Source organism: Micromesistius poutassou (genome assembly GCF_964030765.1).
Source record: "Micromesistius poutassou genome assembly, chromosome: 15".
NCBI lineage: Eukaryota > Metazoa > Chordata > Actinopteri > Gadiformes > Gadidae > Micromesistius > Micromesistius poutassou.
The window spans coordinates 13305280-13316420 of record NC_140285.1 but is presented as its reverse complement, the minus strand read 5'-3'; the positions used below and the strand labels follow the sequence as shown (position 1 = coordinate 13316420).

The window sequence follows — 11141 nt, the reverse complement described above, 5'->3', positions numbered from 1 at the left end:
GTGTGTGTGTGTGTGTCGTCACAGGTGACCTAGAGAAGATGAGTGAGCTGATATCGGGGATGGCCCCGCGGCCCGAGGAGGAGAGCCCCTACGAGGCCCTGTTTGAGGCCACGTCCTGCCACTCCCTGGACAGCCTGGCCAGCGGCAAGTCCTCCGACCGGGACTCCGGCCGGCCCGACAGCGACGCCGGCAAAAGTGAGTTCGGCGCCAGCAAACACACTCTATGAGAGACAACCGTTCGGCGGTCGCGTTGTGTCCGACGTCCCCACTAGAGGGCGATAGTGCGTCAGTGTGTGAAAAGACGGGCGTTTGTTTCTCCTCGCCACTGATTTGAATGCCTTTCTTTAATTCGTTTTTCTGAAGACTCACTGGGCTCACTGTTTCCCCGTCCTCTTGTTTAGAAGACATGTATAGTGAGTTGCTGGTGAGAACGAGTTGCAACTGACTCAATATTCTCCTCCATGTTGTGCAGAAGGAGCGCCTGGCCAGCCGTGTCACCCCGTCGCCGGTCCACGAAGAGGAGGTGAGCTCGGAGGTGAGAGACTGAACTCTGTCCCCTCACAGCACGGCACAGAAACACAGCCTCGACAGCCTTTCATCCAAAGCAACAACAGCACTGTTGTACTCTGGGCTGTTTTCCCCATGCCATCTGGGTTCTAAATGCTGGCCGCCTTCGGTTCCACCCCACAGCTAGAGTTAAGTTGGGCTGGTGGCAGAGCCTGTCTGTCAAAGGGCTGACAACAGGGCCCAGGGAAAGGTGTTTGTCTACCAATTATAATGTCACTGGCTGTCATTGTCACCAGCCCTTTCCAGATTCCTCTTCACGCCTGCTGCTCAATTCAAACAACCCGTTTATAAATATTCATGCCAGCACACAGGACGAGAGAGAGAGAGAGAGAGAGAGAGAGAGACAGAGAGAGAGAAGAGAGAGAGAGAGAGAGAGAGAGAGAGAGAGAGAGAGAGAGAGAGAGAGAGAGAGAGAGAGAGAGAGAGAGAGAGAGAGAGAGAGAGAGAGAGAGAGAGAGAGAGAGAGAGAGAGAGAGAGAGAGAGAGAGAATAAGTGGACTAGAAAGCAAGATTCAGAGAGCCTTAGAGAACATTCTTTCTCTCAGAAGAATGTCAAACTAGTTCAATATTTATATTTACCCTGAGCAATACATCCTTTGTTAGGCTTATAGGGTTATGCTGAATATAGATGATAAATAAAGTTCAATTGAATGAGTGTTGGTTGGTTTTTATCACCCCTGCATGCCTGAAGATAACAAGTTAACATCTACACAAACACGCTTTTTGTGGGACAATTGCGAGCCAGAAAATAAACGGATGAAAACGAATGAATTCACTCAACGGCTTCATGGTGTGATTACTGGGAGCCCCCAGTGCTCCCAGTAAAGCTAGGCCAGATCACACCTGTAGGGGGGCCCTAGAGAGTAACGAGTAACAGATGCATGCTTCACAATAATGAGGTGGTGTTTTAAACACATTTTCACCACCCTGAAACTAAATACAGTGATATAGTGATGGAGTGGGTTACATAGCAGTGCTCAGGCTTGATCCAGGTCATAAACTTGATTGAAATACTTTAGAAAGATAGGACAAGATGTGAACATGGACTCAAGCGTGTGGTGGGTGGGAGGGCTCTGTGCTTGAGATGTGTAAGGCCCCCCAACATCAAGCCCCCAATTAAGAAATAAAAAGTGGAACCAGAAGTGGGCCAGGAGAAGGCATTCCTCTCATGTTGATAGCGGTTGGCTAGATAGTTGAGTAGCAAGCTCAAACAGGATGTTTGGTTTTCTTTGAACTTTTCATCCATCCACTTCCTCTCTCTCCCTCCCTCTTTCCCTCTCTCTCCCCCTCTCTCTCTCTCTCTCTCTCTCTCTCTCTCTCTTCCTCTCTCTTCCTCTCTCTTCCTCTCCCTCTCTCTCCCTCTCTCCCCCCCTCCCCCTCCCAGGCACTGTACACACACGGCAGCATAGACGAGCGGGGGGAGCCGGCGGAGGAGGAGGAGGAGGACCACACGTACGAGCTGCTCTTCTCGGCGCAGACCAAATCCTCGCCCACCAGCCACAAGACCCCACCCACCAGAGGTAGCCACGCCCCCCCCCCCCCCCCCCCCCCGGCCCTATTCGTTTGTTGTTGTTTTGTGGTCTCACTGGCTTTAGTTTAAACTGGAATTATTTGCTACTACTCCTTGTCAGTTTGCAGGAATGTTTTATCCAGATAAGATGAGATCAACGTTATTTATCTCTGATGGAATATTTGGGATACATTGAGTTATGTAGTATTTTACACTTGACTTGACTAATGAGAAGGTAGGGGTTAGGGCGTCTGGTCCAATGGGTGCTTCCAGGTAGACTTGTCCTCTGGGAGTGGTCCCAGCCAGCCTGACCAGGAGACCGTCCTGTTTATTCAACCCAAACTCAGTTTATTTCGCGTACGGTACATCCACAGAGTCGTCTCCGCCCCGGGCTAAATATAGTGAGCCGGAGAGCATGTCAGACAGACCCGCCACGTTTTTCCATCAGACTTCCAGAGCGGGCCGGCGTGGTCGGGGCCTGCGAACGCCCCTGCATGTAATTGGATAAAGGGGATTAAATGAGCAGGCCTGGTGTTGGATCCCTGGCTGTGGATGGAGATGTCTTTAAAAGCAGCCCCAGCCTCTCAGGCTGTCTCCTCTGTCCGCCTCCAGCAGTAGAAACTTCAGCTGGCTGCTCTGGTTTGAGGTTTCCTTCCACAGATGTAATCACGACTCCTTGTATTTGAATAAATGATGAACATCATTGGAACCAATCAGCCTAAACCCACATTGTTCCGATACCGACGGCCCGGACAAATATTTAATGAGTCCTTTTTTATTTAATTTCCATTATGGTTTCCTTCTGCGGAACCTGATTTGTCAGGCGTCCATATTTGCTTAAAGGGATGGTAATCTTAAGTGTTTTAATGTTAGCCAGCCATGTCTCCTCCATAATAAAGTGGGATATGGAACATCTCTGGCACCCTGAGCTAGCTTCACTCTGCTTTCCTACCCGCGCCAGCGTGAACCCAATCCCACTGACTGCCATGATAATGGGGCAAATGTTTTTATCATTGATTGCTATGATGTAACGCAACGCCTGCCTAGCCCATGACCTAACTCTGTTTTCTACCGGTTTCAGAAGAGAAAACCACAGTCCACAGTTCCAACAGTGTCCTACCTCAGGTATGGATGGATTATTAATATCTTTCTGACATTCATTGTTCTCATCTTTTTGTGTGAGTCCTAAGAAAAACACAACTGTTTGTTATGCAGCGCACACAGGATACGTGTTGTTCTCTCTGTTCATCTCCAGCCATTCCTTACTCATTCTATGTGACTGGGGTTTGAGCTTACATATAGGCTCTCTCTCCTTCAGACTTACTCTTTAATTTCCCCAGACCCACTGGCTCAAGAAGGCTCATGCTTTGCTCACAAGCACACGTTCTCTACAGTGACGCCACTCTTGCATTGCATATGCTAATAAGCTTGCATGTTTGTTAATTAGCATAAGCAATGCAAGATGCTTCCTGAAAATGTTCTCACAGTTCAGTCCCTAATTTGTGCCCATAAACAACCCTTCAGAAGTTTGTTTGGCTTTTGAATACTTAATCATGACTTTTTATGGCAATAGGTAATTAACTGGTAAACATTACATATTTGTAGTGCAGGTCTGCCAAGAGCAAAGGGATTTGTAGTCTGGCAGATTGCCATTGGGGGCCATTGAACAAAGTAAGGGCCTGTCTGTTGCATGACCGTTACAAATATGTGGAGTGGGCCCCCCTTGTTTTGGTTTGAGAATGGCTGTCCCTAATACGACGTCGCACTCAGACTCTTCTGCGTCACTCTGCAGCCTTTTCGAACATGTCCGAGCCGCGTAACACGAGGCCTCACTTAATCCGCCCTCCGTGTTTATGAGCCCGTTATATCTATTTATGTGGCCTTCTGTATTTTATCACCCTGCTGATTTTTATGACTCCTCTCTTCCTGCCCGTGGTCGCTTAGAGCTTCATGTGGCATCACGGCATTCCAATTGTATCTGCTCTGAGTTATTAATATCAAAACTGTTATCGTCATCCTTGTTGATGGCGGCCTACTGTAAAATAAGTACGCAATGATATTTGTTTGGTATTAAGCAACAGCGTGCAGTAAACTGTACTGAAGATGATGTAGCGGTGGGATAAGAGTGATTCGTTTTAGCACCATCGTTTTTGCATTCTGCTTTGCTCATTCACTGTAGTTCTCTAATGCACTACTGTAGTTCTCTAATGCACTACTGTAGTTCTCTAATGCACTACTGTAGTTCTCTAATGCACTACTGTAGTGTTCTTATGCCCTACTGAAGTGCTTTAGCGCACTACTGTAGTGCTCCTTAGTTCATTTCAGATAACCCCCTCTGTCCGCCACGACTCACCTCACGTGGTTCACGTCTGTCCCTCAGTGCAGCCGCCCCAGAGTGTGTCGTCTTAACGTGTTCTCTCTCTGCACCTCCAGCACCGCAAACCCACTGCCCCCAACGACCAGAGACCCCCGGGACACAAGACGAAAGACACCCTTCAGCCGCCCGGGCCCCGGGCCCCCGGAGGTCAGTGTGTGACGAGGACCTTCAAGGGCCACGCTGTTACCGTTTAATATTGGTTAACATCGGTCCACGCACTCAGCAGAGGAACGCTCGGGGCATGGCGCTGTAATGAAAGCAATGCGTTTAGCGGAGCTAGATTGGCTGGTTCGGATTAGTGCCGCCAGGGAATGTCTCGCTGGCATTCCCAGGCTGCCGATCGGATTTTGGCTAGTTAAGAGGCAGGTGATTGATATTCCCTGGCAGACGAACAAGGGAGAACCGATGGGCTGGAAACACAAAGCTAGAATTCCTTCTGCGAAGCGCACTCTGTTTTAACCAAGCCTGAAGTGGATCTGAACATGTTGTAAGTAGGACTGGTGAAGCGTTGAATTGGTTTGGAGGTTATGTGGCATACCGTAGATCTGTGCTTAATTCAGTAGAATGAGGAAACATGATCTATGAGTAAATATGAAAATGAATCGTCTTCTTTATATTTGAAAATGGATTCCAGATATACTGGGTATACTTGCCTGCTTCCCGGTTGCCGTGGTGGATGTGTTCGCGTTTGTTTTGACCATGCGGTACCGTTTTGAAGTGCAACCTTTCCACAAGGATAAAGATCACCACGAGATACAAGCACTTTGAAGTGGTCGGCTCTGCAAAATGGAAAACATCTTGGTAGCGTTTGTACGCCCTCATGTACCCTCTTCAGTATTTTCCCTGACAGGGTGCGGGTTCACATTGACCCCCTGCACCGTAGTAAGAAGAGACAGACAGAACCTGTAGTGCGGTGGGACGGTGCTATGAGCGGCTGTGATATCAGGCTCTGGATGAAGTCACCGGTGAAGCTCGCCGCTTACGTGGGGCCAAGAGAAACACACATGTCTCTGTGGTGACCTCACTCGTCTCACACCGGGGGGACGCTCTAGTCTCCATCTGTTGTCTTGGCGATGATGATGATGGTGGTGGTGGGGGGGGGATTCGCTCATCTGGGCGTTCACAGCCGTCAGCCTGCCAAGGACGGGGCGGTGGGTGTGTTTTTGGCTGTGGTTCTGGACATGTGTACAGTGTACTCACTCACCCGTTTATAATGTGGGTGCACACACACGCACACTCACAGACAGACAGACAGACATACACGCACACACACACACACAAACACACACACACACACACACACACACACACACACACACACACACACACACACACACACACACACACACACACACACACACACACACACACACAGAGACACAAAACACCCACACAACACTTTTTTATAAATGAAGTGTTTAGCGACTGGTTGGGGGCAGGGAGGAGACAGGAGGGGGGAGTACAGGGTGGGGTCCCCAACACACACACACACACACACACACACACACACACACACACACACACACACACACACACACACACACACACACACACTCTCTCTCTTCGCTAATGACCAGTTTAAAACTCAGAGGAACAACGAAGCCATTCCTGACCGGGCGTCTCTACCCCCTACATGGGCCCGTCTTTCTCAACGTCAACACTTCAGCACAAAAACTATTCCTCCGCCCTCCTCCTTCAGAGAACATGTTGTGAAATGGAGTTTGCTTTGCCAACTGCCTCCTCCTCTCCCTCCTGCTCCTCCTGCTCCTCCTGCTCCTCTCCCTCCTGCTCCTCCTGCTCCTCTCCCTCCTGCTCCTCCTGCTGCTCCTCCTCCATTTCTTCCCCCTCTTCCTCCTTATCCTCCTCCTCATGCTCTTCATCCTGCTCCTCCTCCCCCTCCTCCTCCTCCTCCTCCTCCTCCTCCTCCTGCTCCTCCTCCTCCTGTTCACAACACCACTCTCAGCAGCTCTCTGAAGGACAGGACTATTAACTGCTGCAACAGGTCAACTGGTCTGCTGCTGCGGTGTCACTGCTCCAGATTCCCTGTCACCTAACACCCTGACCCGCACACACTCACACACTCACACCCTGACCCGCACACACTCACACACTCACACCCTGACCCGCACACTCACGCACACTCACACTCACTAATGCACACACACACGCTCTCACACGCTCACACACACACACACACTCACACACGCACACTCGCATGCCCTCACACACACTCACGCTCGCACTCGCACATACACACTCACACTCGCATGCCCTCACACACACACACACACACACACACACACACACACACACACACACACACACACACACACACACACACACACACACACACACACTCATTCGCCACGTGACAAGTCTAATTATCAGGATTGTGGCCGAGAGGGCAGCAGATCGAGTGATCTGAATTTCCATCCCCGCCGGCTGGCTGGCCTTTAACGGACGAGGGAGGACGGAGGAGACGTGGACAGCTGACCACACAGGGAACGATAACAACAACCGCGACAGCAGCAGCAGCAGCACAGAGCCACGACACAGCAGGGCTAACAGGGGCTCAGAGCGGGCTTTAGTGGAGCTGTGAAGGTAGCAGGAGGGGAAACAAAGGACTCACTCTGTCTCTCACTCTGTGGTCTCTCACTCTGTGGGCGTTTCTGACGCTGGAAAAGAGGGGTTTTACTTTGTGGCAACAGGCAGCTACTCCGTAGGGAGGGAGGCCCTAGGGACTGGTCTGACGTGCGGGACAAGTGTGTTGCACTGCTCATAGCAGGACATCGGTTGCTGCAGAGCCTGACGTGTCCGGAGGGGAATGTAAGTTATTTGTCTTCTTTGGTCTTTACTTTTACATTCAGGGCATTTAGCAGACGCTTTTATATCCAAAGCGACTTACAATAAGTACAGTTGTCAGAAGAAAGAGAAACAACAATATATCTCTGTTGGTACGGTAAAGATATCCATAGAAACAAGTGCCAAACACTTAGAATTGCTATGATAACCCGTCCCCATAACCCAGGACGAGACGCTACATAATGCTAAGTACTATTTTCAAGTGCCAGGTTCGTGGTTGTTCGCCTTTTTGTTAGAATGTTCTCAAGTTTGTTAACTCTGGCGTGCGTGGTGGGCGCGTGGCGCGGGGGTTGCTGCGTGTGGGGTCGCGTCTTTAAAGGGGACCCCGTGTGTTTGATAGAGGAGGTATGAGGGCGCGGGAGCAGATGGTGTCAGTCGGCGGCGGAACACGGGGGGAAGGCATGTTCTGGAACCCGGCCAGGGAGACGTGAGACGGCCGCAAGCTGGGCTCTGGAATTCTGTGGCCAAACTTTCTGGCTTGTCTTCCCTCCCTCTGTCTCCTCTCACTCCTTTTTTTTTTTTCTGCTCTCCCCCCTGCTCCTGGTAGGAAACAATTACAGATCTGTTTTTTAAGGGTGTGGGCGGCTTCCTACGAGCTGTGCTGAAGCAACACCCCAGCCCCCCCTCCCCACCCAGCCGCTTACCCCACCTACCACTCCTTTAGGGGGAAGACCATTTCTTCTCAAAGCCCCGTCACAGACTAACCGTCTCAACTTCTCTCTTGCTTTCCTCCTCTCTCTCGCTCTCTCACCCTCTCCCTCCCTCGCTCTCTGTCTCGGTCTCTCTCTCTCTCTCTCTCTCTCTCTCTCTCTCTCTCTCTCTCTCTCTCTCTCTCTCTCTCTCTCTCTCTCTGTCTCTCGGTCTCTCTCTCTCTCTCTGTCTCTGTCTCTGTCTCCCTCCCTCCCTCTCTCTCTCCGGGCTCTCCAGCAGACGTCCCCCAGCCCAGCGAGGAGCAGCCAGGGGCAGGTGTCCCGGAGCAGTTCACCGGCCTGCTCCACGGTTCCTCCCCCGTCTTCGACTGCCGCGAGGAGCCCTTCCGGTTGCCGGGGGTAACGCCGACGCCGACACTGACGCCGACGCCGGCGCCTGCCAGCCAGCCTAAGCCGGACTCCAAAGCGCTGGAAGCCAAAGCGCCTGAAGCCAAGGCGCCAACCAAAGCGAAAGCCCCGCCCACGGCCGCGCCAGCACCAGCACCGCCGGCGGCGGCGGCGGCTACACCGTCCCCGCCCCGGCCCAACATGGCCGCCATCCTGACAGACTGTGACCCCAAAGCCATCTACGCCACTGTGAGTAAGGAGCCCCGGGATGGCGGCGGCGGCGGCGGTGGCGGCGGCGTGGCCGGGGGGAGCCCCGCGGGCCGGATGCGGCCCCCCGGGGACCTGAAGCTGGCCCGGAGCCTCTCCAAGTCGGACTCGGACCTGCTGGTGTCGCCGCCCGGCGAGGAGGACGGCTGTCTGGGCAGCCGCAGCGAGTCGGTGTCCAACTGCAGCGCGGCCAAGAAGAGGCTGGAGAAGTCGCCCTCGTTCACCTCGGAATGGGACGAGGTGAGAGCGCCGCGCCGCGTTGCATTCTGGGTTGGTTTTAAAACGCGTGGGGGTTTGTGCAGAGGAATGATCTCAAGCAGTGGTGGAGTGATAGAGTTGGCGTAGCGGGGCGTCACCAGCAGGTCGTTCCCTGCGCTGTCTCTACAGGTCACGTGACTCACTCGGGCGGGGGTCGTCAAGGTTACGGTCAGAGCGTTTGTCGTCCGTCCCGCTAGGGCCAAGCTGAGGCCCGGTGTAGAAGGGAGAGTCAGGGTGTACCGTGTGTGGGGGGGTTGTGGAGCTCAAACAAGCCAGTGCAATGTTTGAAATGAGTAATACATTTACAAAAGTTTAATATCCAATAGTTTATAGATGGATTACTTCAACCATTTTTTTAACTGTCAAAAGTTTCTGACAAACTTCCAAGTGTCCCCTGTGTGTTACCCCGTATCCTCCGCTGGAAGATAAAGAGCACGTGAATCACGAACAGCGCTTGCATAACTAGTGTTTCACCACGCGCGCCGTCGCCGCTATCACTCCTCCCGCCATCAATCATCACGTCCCGAACGCTGTAGACCTCATATGCCCTGTCTCACACACACTCACCCACACACACATGCACACGCGCAACCACACGCACACACACACACACACACACACATACACACCGCTGCCGGTCTGGTGCCAATACAATCAGAGGCGTTGGAGGAGATGTGGGCGAGGGGGACAGCGTGCAGACGGGCTAAGATGGCGTCTCGGTGGTTCAGTCGGGAGTGAATAAGCGCCGGGTATGTCAGAAAACTGGCAGCCGCCGCACCACCTCTGATTTAAAAGCTGGTCTCACACCAACCCGAGCGTGTCTTTCGAACCGGAACGCTGGATTCGATTTAAGGGCAGCGCCACGGCAACCGAGGTGCCCTGTTGGTATGCGGCCGGCGTTCAACACGAATACGTGGCGGTTATTATTGCGGGATCGAATAAGAGTTCAATAGTAATATCGAATTATCAGCTGAGCTGCAACTCGTTAGTCTCTTGGGTATTCCGAATCAAAGCCAGGCCCTGGTTGGTATTTGTATCATCATGATGTCATCATGTAATGTTTATTAGGGATCTGGTTCACGGTGCACATTCAACACTGGTCCTGGAAGGGAAAGGCATAGCGGGTCGAAGCAGCGGTGGATATATAAGACGGGAAGAAGGGCATTCGTGGAAAGGGTGAGAGGAGAGACAACAGGGTGGAAATTGAGATGCGGACAGCGGGACTGATCCGTAGCTTGATCCTCCCTCCAGGACCTAGCCGCTCCCCTTACCAAGTTCACCCACCGACCAGCCCCACCACCGCCATCTACCACCACCGCTTAACAGAGGAAGGGGTTCATCAGCCTAGTTATCAAGGTTCACACACTTTACGGCTTTCACCTCCTTTATGAGGACGATGACCGATGATGACGGATCACAGCAACATTTAGAATCGAAGAGGGAAAATCTATTTTTCCAGTTGAGGGACAGGACATGAGGACATGCCATTGATTGGGCCTGTATTGATTTGTGTGGGTTTGCATCATTCCCATTGTTAATGGAAATATTGAATTTCTCTCAGATTCTCTGTGGAATTTGTCATCATTGGGCATCCTGATTATCAAAGTGTACTCAATTCATATTTTATCGTTTTTTTCGTTTTACTATATTGTCATTGTTTATGGTAGTCCTTTCTTGTCTCTCAATTAGACATTTATAACATTCAAACACTACTAACTACACACACCTGGACATCCATGTTCAGCTAAACGGCAGACTGTATCCATTTAAATTATATGCAATGTGCAAAGTAATCTTTACTGAGTCAGTGGTCTTAATATGAAACGTTCTTTCACTCTCCCTCACTCTCACACTTACACTCTCACACACACACACACACACACACAGAGGGGATTGTGTTGACGCCCCTGTGGAGTCTGTACATGACCTCATCTGCCATGGCTGACGTAGGGCTGATATGAAGTATTTTCCAGATAATAAAAAAACAGCCGTTGTTTGAGGACTATCTCACCAGCCTTCTGGGATAACTCAGAAGGCTGCGTTTAGGAAATGGGCCATTTTGAAGGAGATCTTGAGGCATACGGTGAGGGGTAGAGTTGAATGTTATTTAGCTCAATGCTAAGCTTTGTTGTTCATAATCAGCCATTCAGCAGCTTGAAGAAGTGCCTTCCTATTTCAATAGTCCGTTTAATGTACCTCCTCACGCTGTGAAACAAAACCACATACATTTTTACCGCATGACTAACTTTTAGTTTTGGAGAGA

The 11141-nt window shown here is 51.3% G+C and overlaps 1 protein-coding gene across 1 annotated transcript in view; it reads left to right on the top strand.

Annotated features, from left to right (window-relative positions):
- Positions 1-11141, top strand: part of anks1aa (ankyrin repeat and sterile alpha motif domain containing 1Aa) — a 64322-nt gene that overhangs the window by 25400 nt on the left and 27781 nt on the right. Inside the window, 7 exon segments of the mRNA XM_084480038.1 lie at positions 25-195; positions 473-510; positions 512-535; positions 1952-2087; positions 3159-3202; positions 4511-4601; positions 8247-8860. Of these exon segments, the coding sequence (XP_084336164.1) occupies positions 25-195; positions 473-510; positions 512-535; positions 1952-2087; positions 3159-3202; positions 4511-4601; positions 8247-8860 (1118 nt within the window).